This window comes from Sciurus carolinensis, chromosome 10, assembly GCF_902686445.1.
Source record: "Sciurus carolinensis chromosome 10, mSciCar1.2, whole genome shotgun sequence".
Lineage (NCBI taxonomy): Eukaryota > Metazoa > Chordata > Mammalia > Rodentia > Sciuridae > Sciurus > Sciurus carolinensis.
Genome location: NC_062222.1, coordinates 43,031,875 through 43,053,289, shown reverse-complemented (window position 1 = coordinate 43,053,289; position 21,415 = coordinate 43,031,875). Strand labels below are relative to the sequence as shown.

At 36.9% G+C, this 21,415-nt stretch overlaps 1 protein-coding gene across 18 annotated transcripts in view; it reads right to left on the bottom strand.

Moving 5' to 3' along the window:
• Nucleotides 1-11,034, bottom strand: part of Camk2d (calcium/calmodulin dependent protein kinase II delta) — a 301,010-nt gene extending 289,976 nt beyond the window's left edge. For 6 of the 18 annotated variants that reach the window (XM_047566270.1, XM_047566257.1, XM_047566269.1 and 3 more), the window contains exons 1-2: nucleotides 10,215-11,032; nucleotides 8,550-8,644 (exon numbers count right to left, since the gene is read on the bottom strand). In XM_047566270.1, coding sequence (XP_047422226.1) covers nucleotides 8,550-8,644; nucleotides 10,215-10,279 — 160 coding nt within the window. In that variant the 5' untranslated portion in view covers nucleotides 10,280-11,032. Of the gene's footprint in view, nucleotides 1-8,549; nucleotides 8,645-10,214 lie in introns of all 18 variants that reach the window. The other 12 variants (XM_047566254.1, XM_047566260.1, XM_047566263.1 and 9 more) reach the window with 4 other exon arrangements.
• Nucleotides 11,035-21,415: the final 10,381 nt, after the last annotated feature.

Sequence of the window (21,415 nt, the reverse complement as noted above, 5' to 3'; positions counted from 1 at the left end):
AGTTCAAAGTCAGTCTCACATTTGCAGGTAAATAGATGGAGTTGAAGAACATCATGCTAAGTGAGATAAGCCAATCCCCAAAAGTCAAAGGTCGAATGTTTTCCCTGATTAGTGGATGATGATATATAATGGGGGGATGAGAAAAGAATGGAGGAATTTTAGACTATGTAGCGGGAAATGAGAGGGAAAGGGGTATGAAAAATGGTGGAATGAGACAGACATCATTACCCTATGTACATGTATGATTACACAGATGGTGTGACTCTACATCATTTACAACCAGAGAAATGAAGATTTGTACTCCATTTGTGTACAATGAATCAAAATGCCTTCTGCTGTCATGTATAACAAATTAGAATAAACAATTTTTTTAATAAGCCAGCCTTAGCAAAAGTGAGGTGCTAAGCAACTCAGTGAGACCCTGTCTCTAAATAAAATAGAAAATAGGGCTGTGGATGTGGCTCAGTGGTCAAGTGCCCCAGAGTTCAATCACAGTACCTCCCCCAAAAAAATTTGATAAAATTTTACTTACAATATTTACATTTAATGTTACTTTTATGTTATTTTTACTTATTTCAATGTATATATACCCATAATTAGTGAAATTTATTTAAAAAGACATAGAAAGAAAATAGTTTCTTGTTATTAAAAAATTCCAGATTTAAGCTTTCCCTCGACCTTAAAAGAGAGGGCAAAATGATATACTGATCCATTAGAAGTAATGCATTTTATTCCATGAATTTATACATAAAATAAAAGAAAGTTTTCCTAGATAAAGAGTGCATAGATTTTTCTATTGATCAACTAAGATCTGTCAGTTAATCAAAAAAAAAAAAAAAAAAACCCAGGGTGTGGAGAAATTGAGGGGGTGGTGATTAACTCTTGGAAGGAGACAAAGGATAGGGATCTGCGAGACGCACACAGGTACCTCAAAAATAAAAGGAAATATCCTAGTTGAGCGAAGGTTTACTGGTTGCTTGATTATTGTTTTAGAATTATATATATATATATATATATATATATATCAAATTGTATGTAATAAAAGTTTCAAAATCCCTATGTGGTCAATCAAAAAAGTAGAGAATCTTAGGCTTAAGTGTCCATTAATATTATATCACAACATTTCATTTGTGTACCTCTGTACTACTTGTGACACCTAAGAGTTATTTTTCTAATAAATATGGAAACTGATAATTTGGGTTTTCTTTCTGTTGTTATATTTGTATGAATTTAACACATTCAATAGTGTTGTTCAAGAAAGAACAAAAAATTGTCTTCCATTCACTGGTTAAACGAGATAAACCAAAGGAGCAGAATGGCTTTCTGAGTAGGTTTCTCTGGGCCTTGGTTAAAGAGCTGGGTTTTTCAGAAGTAGTGGCAGGTGAATCATTTTAAAGTAAACCTAGAAACTTTATTGTATAGTGAGATAATTTTAACCCATTAATGAAGTGAGTTTACCAAAACACTTACCTCTTCTGTAATCATTTCAATAACGAATTCATTATTTTCCTTCTCGATTATACATGTGGAGGCTATCTGAAGCCTCAATCTGATCTTATGTTACTAAAGCAATTGAAATGCTATCTTCTCTCACCAGTTGGAACTTTACATGTGTTTTATAGAAGTAATATTCAATTCCCTCCTTGCAATGGAAATGTAAAGGTGTACAAGACAGTCCTTTTTATGAAGGACTCTGCAGCCTAGTAAGATCAGTCAAGCACACACAGTGAATAAATACAGGTTAAGTTCTATATAATAGCAATTTATGGGATGTGATCATGGAAGAAGATAGTTTTGGGAGCCAGAGAAAAATGGGTTGAAATTCAGACTCTACTACTTAACTAATTTTGAGAACTTAAATAAGAGCCTCAGTTTCCTCTTCTTAAAAACTGAGATAATATTCTTGATCTAAGGGGCTGCAACGTGCAAATAAAATATAACTGTCTCTTGTAAATACACACCTGAAGTCACTTAGAAGGCATTCTTTACATAATGCTGTCACCATTTCTATTTTTCTATTATTATTGATGACAGTGGCATTATTGATTTGGAGGATGATAAAGTTCTAAGGAGGTAAAAGGAGATTTTAGTACCAGATGAGTTGTATAACTAAAAAAAATAAAATAAAACTCAATGGTGTTATTGTTCTGTAATTCTATACAATTACAATTAAAGTTAAGAGATTTACAAACAACATACAAATCCCTCTCGAAACCTACTAGTTTTCCAGTTCTAGAGCAAGAGGTTATGGCAGATGAAGGTCTATGATTTCATCTTAAGAAAAGTTGTTCTGTACATCTTAACTGCAATCAAAGGACTTTTGTCATCTAAAAAATGCCTTACTTCACTTAAAATAATTTTATTCTGAGGTCCTCAGGTGTAGCTCAGTAGCAGAGCACTTGCCTACCATGTGCAAGATCCTGGGTTTGATCCCCAACAAGGCAAAATTAAATTAATTAATTTTATTATAAAAACTGCATGCTGATAATTGCAATATATCTACTGTATGAATAAAATGTCATTTTCATATAATCCAATAAGCCATTTTCTCCAAATTGTTTATTTAGCCTTTTTTTTTTTTTTTTTTTTGGTACCAGGGACAGAACCCAGGTGCGCTTAACCACCAAGCTATGTCACCTGACCTTTTACACACACACACACACACATATATATATAATTAAAGTTGCTGAGGCTGAGTTTGAACTCTCAATCCTCCTGCCTCAGCATCCTGAGTCACTGGGATTACAGGTGTGCACCAAAGTGCCTAGCAATTTAGCCTTTTGCATGTGGGGGTGGGGGTGAGGCACTTGAGTCCCGCTTTCAACATTTCTTTAAATCTATACCATATGAAATCCTTTTTTTTTTCCCCTAGGCAGAAGTAATCTTTTTTCTTTTGAAAACTCACAGTACTTTATTCATGTTATACTTATAACTCAATTTATGTCTTCTCTTACATTTGTTTGTATAATCTTTATTTTCCTAAGATTCTCCCCATCATAATAGTTCAATATTTATTCAATAAACACATAAAATAAGTAATATGACTGTGTTTAACAATCTATAAAGTGATATGAACTATGTTACCATTATCAAAGTGATTTAGAGTTAAGATATTGCTAATACTCCATTTAATGTATTATGATACAGTTTTTAAATGCTATTGTTGTAACTTAAAACCTTAAATACAAACATAATGAATAAATAATTAAAAATCTTTAACACAATTCCCTAGGTAAACACCATTAATTAGTTGCCAGTAATTTATAAAAGCACTATACAACACAGTATACCCTTAAAAGTGGGGAAGGACAGGGTAGAAAGAAATATATTAACCTATTCCTAGAGGCACTGTGAATGAGCCATGGTGTCAGCACAAAGAAAAGACTTTAAAAATAAGTTAGAATCTAGTCAACAAAATAAGTTAAATGCCCAAGAAAATCCCAGTACTTGATTTCCAGAATTCAAGATTATTAACATTAAAAAGACCCACTAAAGGTGATATACTACTAAATTGTAAATTCTACATTGAATTGATTCAGTATTTCAATGGAAGTGAAAAGCTCTAATCAAACTGTACTAACAATCAAAGTTCATGGAGGGTTTGCTCTCATATCACCAGTCAGACAAAGGTGGACACCAGTCATTCATATCAGTGTGAGGAACCTTACAACAGAGTTGTTGTTAAGTTTACCTTATTTAATGATGTTGGAATCAAGAAAGGGTTTCTATTATTTCCTGGAAATGTGGGTACACCCTTATTATTTTTATCTTCAAACCAGTTTTGAATATCTATATCTCATTCACCAAAAGAAATAAAGGCCTATGTAAGACGTAAGTGTAACTAAACATAACTAAAGGATGCAAAATAAGGATAAAACATACCACTTCTGGGTCCAATAAATTGAAGAGTTGTAGAGACATGTATGAAAATAAAATGACAATTTTTTTCCAAAAACACTCTAGTTGAGAAACCTTCAAAATTGATTTCTTCAATTAGTTCCAAACTGCCAAATCAATAATGTATTATCAGAACCTTGATTGATTTGTATAGTCTCAATTTTACTTCCAATTCAAGATAAGTAACCACAAAGTTGAGAAAGTATAGTAAGGTCTTGATTGTGTGGAATAAAAAAAACAAAACGCAACAGCAACAACAAAACGCAGCCAGAGTTAGTTTTTGACATCCCTATTAAAACACCAAAAAAAGATTACTTAGGGATTATATATACACACACACATCAACACTGATTTTGCATACATGGTCAAGTAGTTTCATAGTTCTGATTCATCATGTTCTACTAACATTACCAATTTAGAAATTATTAGAACTAGTAAAAGAAAAAAATGAAATAACAACTGTATTATGAAGCTTTATAGAAATATAAATATTTCCACCCCACTGCTAAAGTTAAAAAGGAGTTTTATATTTCTATAAAACTTTAGCAGTGGGGTGGAAATAAAATACATTTATAATAGCATACATTCTCTCAAGTTTATATTGTAATTTATTATATTTTATAAAAACAGTATCCTGTGGCAGGTTAGACTATGTAATAATAAGTGGTTTCCAAGGATCAAAAAGTACACTGGAAGATGAAGGTCAGGAAGTCATTATTACCACCAGAAGGCTTTAAAATGCAAAATAAATAGAAATAAAATAAATAAAATGTCACAGAATATTTCTAGACAACTGCCATTAGAACCAATCAATCCACTGGATTCTGAACTGCAATTACAACCCTCCATGAACTTTATGTAATATGAAAACAGTTCATTGCTCTGAACACATGCAAACAGAATATCGAAACAGCAAAGTAAATTAGCATTTGTTAAGCACTCACCTAAACTGCTGGGATCAAAATTATATAATTTCTAATTCTTATGGAGAAAATATGGGGAAAATTCTATCACTATTCACCATTTTTTAAGAGTGCCCTCTTCCTGGCCAAAAAAAAAAAAACTTTTCAGAAAACAGAAATTACATTTAAAATATCAGATGTTTAAGATATTCTACACTATTCTGTTTTAAAAAAAAAAGAGGCCAAGTTATGAAAAGTACAGTTAACCTACCTGCTTAGTAATACTATTAATGGATGTTCTGTGCATGTTCATACCAATGCAAAGGGAAAGAAATTCTTCAATGGACACTGAGTCTCCCAAATATGGTGTGTGTGACTAACAGCTGAGAGGAAATGCAACTGAAACTGTCTGCTAGAGATTTATTAGAACCTAGGCACAGAAAAATGCCTGGGTGACAGTAAAGGTGGATGTGCAAATTTGTGCAGGAATGTAGCCAAATTTTTGCAATTCTTATAGTCTTGGACTTATTGACAAATGGCCCTTTCTTTTTCAATTATAATGTTATATTTAAAAAAAGTTAATTGAGATAGAAAACCTTTCTGGTCTTTAAAACAAATAGGACTAAGGTTTGAATTTACAAAGGCATAGAATTTGAACTAATGCAAACAAAATATGGCACAAAAAATTCCATGTTCCACAAAATTTTCCAATGTACCTTCCCAAAATCAGTACCTTAAAAAAAAAAAAAAAAAAAAAACCATGCCATTTTGCACTTCATTCTACAATTGACTTTGAATGTGTTTGTCATTTTAAAAAATTTTCTGCAGACTCTTTCAGATCACATATTTTCTGAAAGGAATGTTATTAAAAAAGAACTTGCATTTTAAAGCATGTGCTCCCAATACATTAATTTACAGATTTCTTAATGTTCAGTCTTAGCTTGTTCTTAGGGGTAAACTAAATACTTAACTCCTTTACAGATCATTTAATAACTATATTTTATTCCAGTCACTTTGTACTGGGTCCCTTCTTTGTTCTTGAGTTGCATGTTTTGAATATTTTATCAAAAAAAATGAAAATATAGTATTTTCCTTTAAGAGTTTATGTGGGTTATTTTAATATGTGGGTATGTTAATGAAATGTATACATTACAAAGTGCAAATATTCTATAATCAGCTCTAACTGTGTGATCACATCAAATAAAGTTGTTGAGCATTTTATAGGAAAAGTACTGCATTTTTTACAAAATTACAATAGGTAAAATTGGCATAGCATTGTGCAATTGAAAAAGTGATTCTCACAAAATTCACTGAATCCTCAAAACACTTCATGAGACCCCATGGATGTTTTCCAATTTTACTGAAGAAGAACCTGAGATTGAAAAAAGGTAAGTGACTGAAACAAAGTGACACACCAAGCAACAGAGCCAACATTAAACTGGGCTCTCACAGCTAAATCAAACCTGCCACTATATTTATAATGATCCAATTCTTTCATAGAAGTAATCTAATTTGATCATTGGAAAAATCCTATTAGAGTACAGTAGTAGTTAATATTCACTGAATGCATATAATGTGGCAGGTGCTATTGTTCTATACTGTAATAATTCATTCACTGCACACAAAACCCTATAAAGAAGGGTTCTCTTATTACCCCATTTTATAGATTAAAAAAAGACAAAAACTGAAGCTTAGAGAAAAGAGGGCAAAATGCCGAAGACCACGTGGCTAATAAGTATGGGAATCAGAATACAACCCAGAGCATTTGGGCCCAGTGCTGATGACATTCTTTACTTGCTCATTCTTAGGCAGGTTAACACAAAGTAGGTTAAGAAACTTGCCCAAAGTCACAAGAAAAAAAAAAAAAATGCAGAGGAAGAACAAGATGAATTTTTTTTTTTTTTAACTCTTCACTCTAGCTACTTTTTCAACATGTAGTGGATAACTGGAGTCATTAAATCCAGAAAGGGCAAGAAGGCTTTGGGTGTAGGTGATTTTTTGAAGCACAGTATGAGAACAGCAAGGGACACTGGCAAAGTGGCAGGGAGAAGAAATTCCATCAGGCTAATCATGCTAGTTAAGACTTATCTTCCATAGATTGGAAACTGAAGAGAGTGAAACATATGTAAACAGGGACAAGGGTATTTGTCATTCTGATAAAGGATTATGAATTGGTGTAGATGAAGAGGGATGATTCTAATCAAGGAAGTTAGTAAAAGTTTAGTAAAAGTGAAGCACTATGCTGAATTGTTTTGAGAAAAAATTTAAAGCAACCAAAAGATTTAGCTTCTTTTTTTTTTTTTTTTGGGTGCTGGGGATCGAACCCAGGGCCTTGCGCTTACGAGGCAAGCACTCTACCGACTGAGCTATCTCCCCAGCCCCAAGATTTAGAATAGATGTTATAATGACCCCAAAAGACGTGATACCTCCACCATTGTCGAAATACTACAATACTACACACCAGAAGAAATAATGTAATCACTGAACAAAATCTACTCAATTTTATTCTTTTTTTTTTTTTTCTAAAATGGTATTCATAGTTTAGCAACTTCTCATTGTTAAACCCTTACTATGGGATAGACTCTAAGGGGCGAACATAATTAGCATAACATCTTCTCATTAGTTTTCATACCATGAGTCTATGATGCTGGTTACTTTAGCATATAGATCTGCCTCAGAAGCATACTAAAATCAGATGAAGGAAATTACAACAAAATCCCATTCAAATGAATAATGTACATATTAAAAGCAGAATTTGCAATAAATAAATTTAAAAAAAGAGTATAGCACAGGTTAAAGGCAATGATCCCAGGACACTAGTAAAAAGCACTTTTGGAAAGGCATGTTAAATGTGGAAAACTAATGGAATTTCTTCTCTCTCTTACTTAAAATAAACCAGAACACTGAGATGGGCTTACACTATAGTATTTTGTTCATTTTAATTTCATTTTAATTTCATCAAACTATAAATTCCCATGGAAATGCCTCAGACACGTGCCCACAATAATTGGAATGCCTAACATTTCAGTGTAAGTACTTTTCCAAGAGTTCAACAAAATAAAAAGAATGCAGTGAGATTCCTCCAAGTTTTCTGCTTATGTCAACAGCTATTTTATGATCATAAAATTATCTCTGTGACTGTAAACTGCATGTGTAAAATACATTAAATGATCCCATGTGAATCTTAAGGCAGAAGATCACATAAAAATCTAAACTACACACAGAAACATCAAAATCAAACTGAACTTCTTAGAATATAGCAATCATAATTTTTTCTCCTGAAACCATTACTGTTAAATATACCTTGATGAATTAAGTTCAAGTGTAACTACAGTTGAAATATATGATTCAACTGAGCTATGACCTATTTTTCCTCTCAAAAGCAAAAGGGAATTATGACAGTTGTAAGACATATTTTTCCATTCTAGGATCCTTCTAAAACTTCTTTTACACTACAGTTAAAAGGAAAATGCACTTATTGACATTTATTTGCTTTACAAAATAGTGATTATGTTATTGCTCATCACACAGAATTTTAATAATTTATTAAATAATAACAATTATATTTGGTCATTTAGTTTTAAACTGTAAGTACCAAGAAGCATTCAGGAAAGAATAATGTCAATATGTAATAAGATACCTACATCTAAAATTCAATTATAACTACATGACATATTTACTTACAAGAAAATCAACAATCAACAAGACAAATACAAAAATCAACATATATATGTGATTGAAAATACCCACCCCTAGCAGACAGCTTTTTGGTGTTGATAATTTTGGCAGCATACTCTTGTCCAGTAGGGATTTTCATACATCTTCTCACCACTGAGAATGCCCCCCTGAAAACCAATAATTAGCAGGTCATCAATATAATCCGATTTGCTATTCTATTAAAAATTTACAAAACCTGAGCATTTTTACTGATGTGGGTGGATTGTTAAATATCAATGTAATACAGCAATATTCAGAAAATGACCAACTCTTCCTGGAAACCCACACCTTTTTAATGTTAAGGAATAAAATCAATTTTATTTAGCTGGAAGCACACATTACTAATCAACAAAATGAAAGGAACTGCCAATTATGACCGCTCTTGTTTGCACATGAAATTTGAAAACATTTTACAATTCACACTCACAGCACCAAATGCTCTGAGAAAACCTTGCAAAGAACAGAGCTGAGGAGGAGCAGCAAAAATCTGCTGTCTATTTATTTGGGTAGGGAAAAAAATTAATGTGACTCCAAGTAAGTAAATATGGTGATTATTTTCATTAAAATATAAATCTTGAGCACATTGGTGGGGTTTAACAAATCCTGGTATGGTGATTTCTCCATGTCCTGTTTTAGTCTGGGGGAGGGGAGAGGGTTGAATTAAGCTGCTCTTCCGACATATTCTCCATGTTTTAACAGCAGACAATATATAAAGATGATTTTGACGACACTTAAAAATACTCATTTCCTTCAATTTAACCGTACCTAAACTCACCCCTTTCATAAAAGTGGAAACTAGCGATAGAGGAATTGGGTCTGGGTTTGATGCTACATAAATCAACATTCATGGCTCTGCCCCTAGGTTCCTTTGCACAGATCCTCAGTAGGTATTCTGTCCTCTTCCTTAACATTTCCAAGTAGTTCTGCCAGTTAAGCGTAGGAGGTCGTTTATACAAGCTAGGCTACCCTTGGGAAGCGCTCTTCCAGTCTCCAGAGGGCTTTTCCGCTGCCTGTATAAATAAATCTCCCAGAGAACGCAAAGATGCACACGTAAATCCTAGGAAGAATGATGGTGAGCAAGTAATCTAGTGCAAAGAATAACAGCGGATATAGGGCAGGGGGTTGGGTTGTTGGGTGGCCCTTTTCCTGGACAGAACTACTGGATGCGAAACAGACTCTACATCAAGCCAAGTTGAACTTTCGGCATCAATAAATATGGCACCGTCTGTGGCCGTGAGCGCTCCTTCGTACGTGGGTCAGACCGCTGACAAGCGGCTAACCAGGAGGCATCTCTATTTACAGAAAACGTGATATATGTTACATTTTACATAGGTTCTTGTTTCCTCTCCAAACACAGACACGCGCGCGCACACACACGCACGCACACTTCTCGGGATGACAGCTACAACTGCAGAGACCGTAAATTCACTAAGTCTCTCCCTGCAAGAGGGTGGGGGGCGGGAAAAGGTGGGCTAGGGATTGTAGCAATGGGCCACCGTCGGGGTAGGAGGTTGGTCCCCTTCCCTGTCACCTTTCCTTACTAAGAGCACCTTTCCCGGAGTGACAAACCAGGGGCCCTCCGCCCTCTCTTCGGATCTCCTCAACTCCCTAGCCCACGCCGGAGGCCGATGGGTCGGGGGCAACGCGACCCGCCCTCTGCTGGAAAGGGGACGTGCGATGCCGGGCAAAGGCGCTTACTTTCCGAGCTCCTCGAAAAGCTGATACTCGTCAGTGAACCTGGTGCAGGTGGTGGTCGATGCCATCCTCGGTCCGGGCTGTGCCCTGGCTGGGAGCGCGACGGACGATAGGCGAGCAGACGCGCAGCTTCCCCGGGACTGGCCCCGCGGCGCTGTCACCCAGGGCCGCCCTCACTTTCCTCGTCCCAAAGTAGCTCACCCGCGAGGGAGTGTGCGCAGGGGCGGGGCGGGAGGGGAGATGACCAGAAAGGGTGGCGTGGGGTCTCCTCCCCACAGTCCGCCGATCCTCCTCCGCCTGTTGGCCTCGCTTCCTTCTTCTCTGGACGCTTCTCCTGTCCTCTTTCTAGCCCCTCTCCCCAAATGTAGGGGGCAAAGTACTCAAGAAGGGGCCGGGAAAGGGAAAAACAGTCGGGCACGGGGCGACAAGCGAGCAGTTGCGAAATGATCCGCACCAGGGGCAAGGGTGGAGGGGAGGGAGTCCGAGCGGGTGGAGGAGGAGTGCAGAGGGGCTGAGGCCGCGGAGCCCGGAGCGGACAGCGGGAGCCCAGCTGCAGCTGTCAGCAGGCGCGGGCGCGGGGCGCGCCGGGGCTCGGCCGAGCGTGCGCACCCGGGGCAGCTCCCTCCAGCGAGCAGCGGCGGCGCTGGCGGCGCCGGGCACCTCGGCGTCCTCACGGTCCCCACAAGCCTCAGAGGCTGGGAGCCCGTGCGGCGAGAGAAAGAGCGCTGGGCTCCGGCGAAGCCTCGTCGACCGTCCCCGGGCCTCCGTCTCCACCCTCAGCGCCTCCTCCCACCGCTCCCTCCGCCAGCACCCCCTCCCTCGCGAAGCCCCCTCCTCGCCGGTCCCACACCTCCCTCTAGCGACTCCAACCGCGTCCCTTCCTGGCTCGCTCTTCCTCCCCTGGTCTCACACAGGAGCACACCCGTCTAAGGAGAAACCTGGTGGGAGGAGGATGTGCGGAGGAGAACCGTGTGGAGGGTTTAGGTGAATGAAGCGAAAGTCAAAATTACCCATTTAAACCAGAGTATCCTGCCCCAAGCTGGGGATGCCTGACTGGGAAGATATGGGGCAGATCGTGCACCCCCTGGGGCTACCGCTGGGGGTCGCAAAGGCCAGCGCCCTTTGGGGTGGCTAGACTGGCTCCGCTAAGCGGAGAGAGGGACGCAACCACTACACATCATGCCTTTCAGTTAACCCGGCGGGGCCGGATGTGGGCAGCTGACTGCTTCCACAGAAGGGTCCCAACCTCCCACAGCCTCCCAGCGACGGTAGAGGCCCAACCCAGCTCAAGCCACGTTTGCCGCGCCCAGCGCGGCTTCTAGGCGCCCAGCACGGTTTCTCTCCCTCCCCCGCAACCCCTAGACCTAGGGCCGAGGACGGCCGGTGCGCCACGTTTCACTTCAGATTTGACTGCCACTTCTGTCCAGCCCCCCTGGTGTTTTCCAGGTGGGTTGCTCAGACTCTGGCAATCCCCAAAAGCCTTCGGCTTGACCATGAATGTTAACAGAATGAAAGCAAATACTCCACCACCCTGCCACACCTTCCCTTCCCTTCTGAGTAATTCCCCAGTAACCTCAGTAAGTTCTGATAGTAAGGCCAGTTCTCGCGAGATTTCCCGCTCCTGTGGCGGGGGCGGGATAGTAGGCAAGGTTGGGTGTCTGTCACGCGACCCAGTGGGGGCTGACGTCACCCGCGTCACATGAACAGGTCTAGTCTGTTTCGCTTTGCAAAGAAAAGGAAAAGGAGAGGTCGTGTGTGCTTTGCTTGCAGGCGCAAAGATCCAAACAGATAGTGGCACTTGAGTATTCTCCGAAAATGGTTACCTGACAAACCACTTGACAGTTCAAGAATATATCTGCCATTGTTTTCCGTAATTAGGAGAAAAATAATTATTCATTACATTTAAACTAGATAAATTGTTTATTGTTAAAATAATTTCCTGGGCCTGCCTTTCACTTCTAGGGCTTTAATAAACTATGCAACTGCAAATTTAGAGGCAGATCAAAAACAAAAGCACCATGAACAGTCTTTTCCAAATTACTGCCTTTTGTTCTGCAGCACAGGACCGTAAAAAGCTTGTATTCCTATTGGTAATTTGCTTATCTTTAGTTCATCATCAACTTAAACCTTCACAGCTGGAAGATTAAAGATAAGTTGCATTTAGGGAGAATCTAAGATTTAAAGGTGGTGGTGCTTGTTCCCAGAGGCTATTAATAAGTAAATTACCTTGCCCACAGTCAGGCATAATCCTAATTCCCTTAATTCCTGATCTAAGGAATGAGGTTCTGCCAGTGACCTAGCTTTTACTGAACTACTTAAGATGCGTAAGTGTTTTTAAATGCTCTTGAATTGCCAACACCTCAGATATCATCCCCCACCTCGTCAACAAATATTTTTGTGTTAAATTATTATTCAATGTCTGCATTGTTCTATTGAAATGTTTTTTTATAATAGAATATTATGCTTTACTATAATTTTTTTCCTCTGGCTTTATTTGTATCCGTTGATAATTCTTCCAGTAGACTGAGTACAATTTGCAACAATGCCAAAACATCAGGTCACCCATGAGTTGCGATTTTTTTTTTTTTTTTTGATGTATCCTAATTGAAGACCTCTACTATTCAGCTGCCATCATACAATAGATGATTTGCTTCATCTCTGAAATTCTCTTTTGCCCTTTCTGTAGTTTGTATCCCTTGGTTCTTGTTTCTCTTGTCTTTCATGTTCATAAATTTTAACACTTGTTAGAAAAAAATTGAAGTTGGTACAAGTTTTGATTCCCAGCCTTATAAAGCAAGAATCACATTGTGTAAAATGTAGTGATATAGCAAAAAATTGATATAAAAACTACATAAAAGAATAAATGCTTTTAAATAGTAATAATTGAACTATAAATTAAAAAAACAATTTGGTATTGACTAAAGATTTTTAATCTACATCTTAAATATTTAACAATATATCTCCAAATTATAATGAAATAATTTAACATTCTTCCCTGACTCTAAAAATGAAACGGAAAAAGTAAAATTAAAACAATAAATAAAGATAATATAAAATTTTTACAGCTCTGGAAAGAAAATTGTTTCTTAAATATTCAAATAATGAAGTTTATATAATTACAGTATTTATCTCAGTTATTTAAACTACCAACAATGGTTTTGATCATTGTGCAGTACAATAAAAGAAACATAACTCGGTTTAATACTGATGCTTGATTAGACAATGAATGTATACTTTTTTTTTTTTGCGGTACTGGGGATCAAACCCAGGGCCTTGTGCTTGCAAGGCAAGCACTCTACCGACTGAGCTATCTCCCCAGCCCCTGTATATATTTTTAAATGAAAGCCCTGGTTGCTTAATCTATATTTGCTCTGTTCTTTGATCTATATTTTGTACTAATTAAAGTATTTTTCTTATTTAAAGAATTAATTGCTGTTATTTCTGAAGTTTGAACCTCCTTAAGACAGTAATCAGATAAAGACACTTTTTTTTTTACTTTTACAGCATTTCTGAAATAACTACAAAATATAGTTAAATAATAAAAGGTTTAGACCCATAAACACAGAGTAACACTAGAACTTGTGCTTCAGTTTAGTGCCAGATGTATTTCATCAAACATGCTTAACTGTTCCCAAGAATAAAAGGGAGAGGTAAGGAGTGCAGAGACAGAGTTTTTAAAGAAAAAAATATTCACAAACCTTAGATGACAAGGTAGGTTTCATTTAAATTGGGCCATGGTGATAGGCAACACTGCAACTGATCTTGAAGTTGGGAAGAGAGATTGTATTCAACTCCCAATTCTGACAAGGACAAGTGGCAATTTATAACCAAGGAGGCACGGTGGAGGTCAGTGGATGTAAAATTCTCTCTCTCTCTCATTTGGTTACTTGGAATTAAAAATTACAGGACTTTAGTAGAGTCACTTGGAAGATGCAGGTTTCTCATATTTAAGTAAATAAAGGCAGATATTAACATTCATTGATTTTCCTTGATACAAGTAACAAGTCAAGAAACAATGAAGAAATAATGTTATCTCCAAAGTTGTCACAGTGCAAGTTATACCAGCAACAAGTAGATTTTTGTAAAAATTTTTAGCAAGACTATATCAGCAGAATGAGTTTTCTTTTGTGCACCTATAATGATTTTCACTTATAGGTAACTATTTTAGCATTTATTACACTGGACTGTACTAAGATCATTAGCCAGATTCAGAGGCAATGAGAAAACAAACAACTTGCTGTTGATTTTTCCAGTTGACCTTCCCATGTGATAACTTAATGACATAGAGCCAGATACAGAGAGAGTCTAAAGCCAGGCAAAGATATGATCTATGCATGAGCAGAAAGCCTGTTCACCAGACCATCTATTAACACAAGTCAAATTGAATTTGCAGATAGAGAAACTAATCATAGAACAAAAACTAATAACAGAAAATATTTTGTTTCATCAGGTGCTGAAATAATTTTCTCCTAAAAATGTGTAAATAAACAAGAAATTAAGTGATATCCACAGAACGAAGGAGTGGCTTTTTATCCCCATCACTTCCCAGTGCATATATTGGTTATCAAACTTGTTTCTTTATGAATAAACATACATACCTAACACTTACTGAAAGACATAGTAGGAAATTATATTAAGATGTATATCAAAGTAACTATAAAATGTTATTAATAAATTAAATGAATTAGATTTTCAGTCTTCTTTTGTGCACGTGCAATGATTCTCATGTACAGCTGTTTCATCATTTATCAACAGGACTGTACTAAGGCCAGTAGCCACTTTGTGGTAGAACTGTCATTCAGTCCCCCACTGTAGCAGTTGCACAGAGCTATTGCCATATAAGTACTCAAAAATACTTAAAAAAAAAAAAAGACAAATTTACATGATCAAAATGTCATTGTCTTCCAAACTACACAAAAATTCTCAATCTAATGTAGGCCCCCTTTAATGAGCCCTCTTTATATATTGTTGCTATATTTAATAGATCTTTTTTCAACTAACTTGACTTCTTTTTATCTTTTTATATTCTTCACTTGAAATTCTTTCTTGGGGTTTCCATGTGGATTCCCTTGCCCATTCCCACATTTCTGCTGCCTCTTTTCTGATTCTGCCTTCCAGGGATTTTTTTCCCGTCTCTGTGGTATATTGTAATGCTTTCACAATTCCATCTTAGGTTGCCCTTTTAATTGTTTTACACAGTTTTCATGGCCTACCTTAATGACACTCACTGTCATAATTATTATCTCTCTTATATTTGGCTCTCCAGATTAGACCCTAAGATGAGAATGTAGGGGAAATAAATTTGTTGAGGCAGTGCTCTGAGGAACAAATTGCTTTGCTTTTATGATACTAGGGATTGAATCCAGGGATGCTTTACCACTGAGCTATATCCCCAGATATATATTTTTTATTTTGAAACAGGGTCTTGATAAGTTGCCCAGGCTGGCCTCAAACTTGCCATCCTCCAGCCTCAACCTCCTGAGTAACCGGGATTACAGGTGTACACACTGTGCTTGGCTAAGTGTAACATTATAGAAAACATTACTCAATGATGCTTGCTAAAGCATAGTAAGACAGATTTTATTCAGGGCTAACAGTATGGGTGTAGGAACTATTGCAATCTGAATTTGGAGTAGAGGAGAGGGACTAGGCTCAACTCCCAATACAAGTAGAAATTAATAGCTAAAGTGAGTGTATAGGTAGGAGGAAACATCAGGACTGATGGGGTGTTCTAGCTAAACTGACCTAATAGGATCCTTGCTGAAAGCAGGCTGGGGATTTTTTAATAAACAAACATAGCAGATGTATGCTACAATTGGGCAATGTAAAGATGTATAAGAAAGTTAAAAAATCAAGGGTAGGAAAGAGGATTCAGAGGAGACTAAGACTGGGGAAAAAACCCTTCAATACCTGAGCCCTTGGGGAACATTCAAGGTCCAAATTGTAGCAAATAACTTCAGAGTTTTGCCAATGCATTAACTAAAAAAAACCTGGACCCTGCTTAGTCTCATTATTATCTCTTGTCCCCACACCATACCCTAAATTCTAAATGTTTCTAGAATAATCTACCCACTTCTATCCATTTCCACCATTGGTATTCTAGACCAGACTATCATTTCCTCTCACCCAGTTTGCTAAGACTCCAAATTGCACTACTACTTGTGCTCTTATTGAGAGATTTATCTTTCGAAACAAATCTGATTCCATCATTCCTTTGCTGAAATTGTTCAGTCACTTCTCTAATAATTTGAGAATATAGACCAAGTCCTTTCTTTCATTTCAAAAAGTTCTACAAGATCTCTTTCTTATGTCTTTTTTTTTTTTTTATTGTGAACAAATGGGATACATGTTCTTTCTCTGTTTGTACATAGAGTAAAGGCATACCATTTGTGTAATCATACGTTTACATAGGGTGATGTTGGTTGATTCATTCTGTTATTTTTTCCCCTTCCCCCCACCCCTCCCATCCCTCTTTTCCCTCTATACAGTCCTTCCTTCCCCCATTCTTGCCCCCCTCCCTAACCCTCACTCTAACCCTAAAACTAACCCCTCCCACGCCCCATTATGTATCATCATCCACTTATCAGCGAGATCATTCTTCCTTTGGTTTTTTGAGATTGGCTTATCTCACTTAGCATGATATTCTCCAATTTCGTCCATTTGCTTGCAAATGCCATAATTTTATCATTCTTTATGGCTGAGTAATATTCCATTGTATATATATGCCACAGTTTCTTTATCCATTCATCAACTGAAGGGCATCTAGGTTGGTTCCACAATCTGGTTATGGTGAATTGAGCAGCAATGAACATTGATGTGGCTGTATCTCTGTAGTATGCTGATTTTAAGTCCTTTGGGTATAGGCCAAGGAGTGGGATAGCTGGGTCAAATGGTAGTTCCATTCCAAGTTTTTTAAGGAATCTCCATACTGCCTTCCAGAGTGGTTGCACTAATTTGCAACCCCACCAGCAATGTATGAGTGTACCTTTTTCCCCACATCCTCGCCAACACCTGTTGTTGCTTGTGTTATTGATAATCGCCATTCTGATTGGGGTGAGATGGAATCTTAGGGTGGTTTTGATTTGCATTTCTTTTATTACTAGAGATGTTGAACATTTTTCTATATGTTTGTTGATTGTTTGTAGGTCTTCTTCTGTGAAGTGTCTGTTCATTTCCTTAGACCATTTGTCAATTGGATTATTTGTAGTCTTGGTGTTGAGTTTTTTGAGTTCTTTATAGATTCTGGAGATCAGTGCTCTATCTGAAGTATGATTGGCAAAGATTTTCTCCCACTCTGTAGGCTCTTTCTTCACATTGCTGATAGTTTCCTTTGCTGAGAGAAAGCTTTTTAGTTTGAATCTATCCCAGGTGTTGATTCTTGCTTTTATTTCTTGTGCTATGGGAGTCCTGTTGAGAAACATGTTGAAGATCTGGACCTACTTTTTCTTCTATAAGATGCAGGGTCTCTGGTCTGATTCTGAGGTCCTTAATCCATTTTGAGTTTAGTTTTGTGCACGGTGAGAGATATGGGTTTATTTTCATTTTGTTGCATATGGATTTCCAATTTTCCCAGCACCATTTATTGAAGAGGCTATCTTTTCTCCATTGCATATTTTTGGCCCCTTTGTCTAGTATGAGGAAATTATATTTGTTTGGGTTTGTGTCCGTGTCCTCTATTCTGTACCATTGATCTACCTGTCAATTTTGGTACCAATACCATGCCGTTTTTTTACTATTGCTTTGTAGTACAGTTGAAGTTCAGGTATTGCAATACCCCCTGCTTCATTTTTCCTGCAAAGGATTGCTTTAGCAATTCTGGGTTTCTTATTCTTCCAAATGAATTTCATGATTGCTTGTTCTACTTCTGTAAGGTACATCGTTGGGATTTTAATTGGAATTGCATTGAATCTGTATAGCACTTTAGGTAGTATGGCCATTTTGACAATATTAATTCTGCCTATCCAGGAACATGGGAGATCTTTCCATCTTCTAAGGTGTTCCTTAATTTCTTTCTTTAGTGTTCTGTAGTTCTCATTGTAGAGGTCTTTCACCTCTTTTGTGAGATTGATTCCCAAGTATTTTATTTTTTTCGAGGCTATTGTGAATGGAGTAGTTTTCCTAACTTCTCTTTCTGAAGATTCATCACTTATGTATAAAAATGCATTGGATTTATGAGCATTGATCTTGTATCCTGCTACTTTACTGAATTCACTTATAAGTTCTAAGAGTTTTCTGGTGGAATTTCCTGGTTCCTCTAAGTATATAATCATATCATCAGCAAATAGGGATAGTTTGAGTTCTTCTTTTCCTATTCATATCCCTTTAATTTCTTTGGTCTGTCTAATTGCTCTGGCTAGAGTTTCAAGGACGATATTGAATAGGAGTGGTGAGAGAGGGCATCCCTGCCTTGTTCCAGATTTTAGGGGGAATGCTTTCAGTTTTTCACCATTAAGAATAATATTAGCCATGGGCTTAGCATAAATGGCCTTTACAATGTTAAGGAACGTTCCCACTCTCCCTATTTTTTCTAGTGTTTTGAGCATGAAGGGGTGCTGTATTTTATCAAATGCTTTTTCTGCATCTATTGAAATAATCATGTGATTCTTGACTTTAAGTCTGTTGATATGGTGAATTACATTTATTGATTTCCTGATGTTGAACCAACCTTGCATCCCTGGGATGAAACCCACTTGATCATGGTGCACTATCTTTTTAATACATTTTTGTATGCGATTTGCTAAAATTTTGTTGAGAATTTTTGCGTCGATGTTCATTAAGGATATTGGTCTGAAATTTTCTTTCCTCGATGTGTCTCTGTCTGGTTTAGGTATCAGGGTGATATTGGCTTCGTAGAATGAGTTTGGGAGGGTTCCCTCCTCTTCTATTTCATGGAAGACTTTGAAAAGTATTGGAATGAGCTCTTCTTTAAAGGTTTTGTAGAACTCGGCTGAGAAACCATCAGGTCCTGGACTTTTCTTTGTTGGTAGGCTTTTGATGACTTCTTCTATTTCATTACTTGAAATTGGTCTATTTAAATTGTGTATGTCCTCCTCGTTTAGTTTAGGCAATTCATAGGTCTCTAGAAACTTGTTGATATCTTCGAAATTTTCTATTTTGTTGGAATATAGATTTTCAAAATAGCTTCTAATTATGTTTTGTATTTCAGTCGTGTCTGTTGTGATATTTCCTTGTTCATTCCGAATTTTGGTGATTTGGGTTTTCTCTCGTCTTCTCTTTGTTAGTGTGGCTAAAGGTTTATCAATTTTGTTTATTTTTTCGAAGAACCAACTATTTATTTTGTCAATTTTTTGTATTGTTTCTTTCGTTTCAATTTCGTTGATTTCAGCTCTGAGTTTAACTATTTCCTGTCTTCTACTACTTTTGGTGTTGGTCTGTTCTTCTTTTTCTAGGGCTTTGAGCTGTAGTGTTAGGTCATTTATTTTTTGAGTTTTACTTCTTTTATTAAATGCGCTCCATGAAATAAATCTTCCTCTAAGTACCGCTTTCATAGTGTCCCAGAGATTTTGATACGATGTTTCTTTGTTCTCGTTTACCTCTAAGAATTTTTTAATTTCCTTCCTAATATCTTCTGTTATCCATTCCTCATATAATAGCATATTGTTTAATCTCCAGGTGTTGGAGTAATTTCTGTTTTTTGCTCTTTCATTTATTTCTAGTTTCAATCCATTATGGTCTGATAAAATACAAGGAAGTGTCTCTATCTTCTTGTATTTGCTAACATTAGCTTTGTGGCATAATATATGGTCTATTTTAGAGAAGGATCCATGTGCTGCTGAGAAGAAAGTGTATTCACTCTTCGTTGGATGGTATATTCTATAAATGTCTGTTAAGTCTAAATTATTGATTGTGTTATTGAGATCTATGGTTTCTTTGTTCAATTTTTGTTTGGAAGATCTGTCCAGTGGTGAGAGAGGCGTGTTAAAATCACCTAGTATTATTGTATTGTGGTCTATTTGGTTTCTGAGATTGAGAAGGATTTGTTTGACATACATGGGTGAGCCACTGTTTGGGGCATAGATATTTATGATTGTTATGTCTTGCTGATTTATGGTTCCCTTAAGCATTATGAAATGTCCTTCTTTATCCCTTCTGATTAACTTTGGCTTGAAGTCCACTTTATCTGAAATGAGGATGGATACCCCAGCTTTTTTGCTGGGTCCATGTGCATGGTAAGTTTTTTCCCATCCTTTCACCTTTAGTCTATGGGTATCTCTTTCTAAGAGATGAGTCTCTTGCAGGCAACATATTGTTGGATCTTTCTTTTTTATCCAATCTGCCAGTCTATGTCTTTTGATTGATGAATTCAGGCCGTTACTATTCAGGGTTATTATTGAGATATGATTTGTATTCCTGGTCATTTGACTCATTTTATTCATTTATTTGCTTATTTTTGACACAACTTGGTTCCTCTTTATTTGAGAGTTCCTTTAGGATATCTCCTCCCTTTGCTGATTTGCTTCTTTGTTTTTCATATCTTCTTCATGGAATATTTTGCTGAGAATGTTCTGTAATGCTGGCTTTCTTTTTGTATATTCTTTTAGCTTTTGTTTATCATGGAAGGATTTTATTTCATCATCAAATCTGAAGGTAAGTTTTGCTGGGTATAAGATTCTTGGTTGGCATCCATTTTCTTTTAGGGCTTGAAAAATGTTATTCCAGGCCCTTCTAGCTTTTAGGGTCTGGATTGAAAAATCTGCTGATATCTGTATTGGCTTCCCCCTGAATGTAATTTGGTTCTTTTCTCTCACAGCCTTTAAGATTCTGTCTTTATTTTGTATGTTAGGTATTTTCATTATAATGTGCCTTGGTGTGGGTCTGTTGTAATTTTGTGTATTTGGAGTCCTGTAAGCCTCTTGAACTTGATTTTCCATTTCGTTCTTCAGATTTGGGAAATTTTCTGAAATTATCTCATTAAATAGGTTGATCATTCCTTTGGTTTGTTTCTCTAAGCCTTCCTCAATCCCAATAATTCTCAAATTTGGCCTTTTCATGATATCCCATAGTTCTTGGAGATTCTGTTCATGATTTCTTACCATCTTCTCTGTTTGTTCGACTTTGTTTTCGAGGTTAAATATTTTGTCTTCAATATCTGAGGTTCTGTCTTCCAGGTGTTCTATCCTATTGGTTGTGCTTTCTATGGAGTTCTTAGTTTGGTTTATTGTTTCCTTCATTTCAAGGATTTC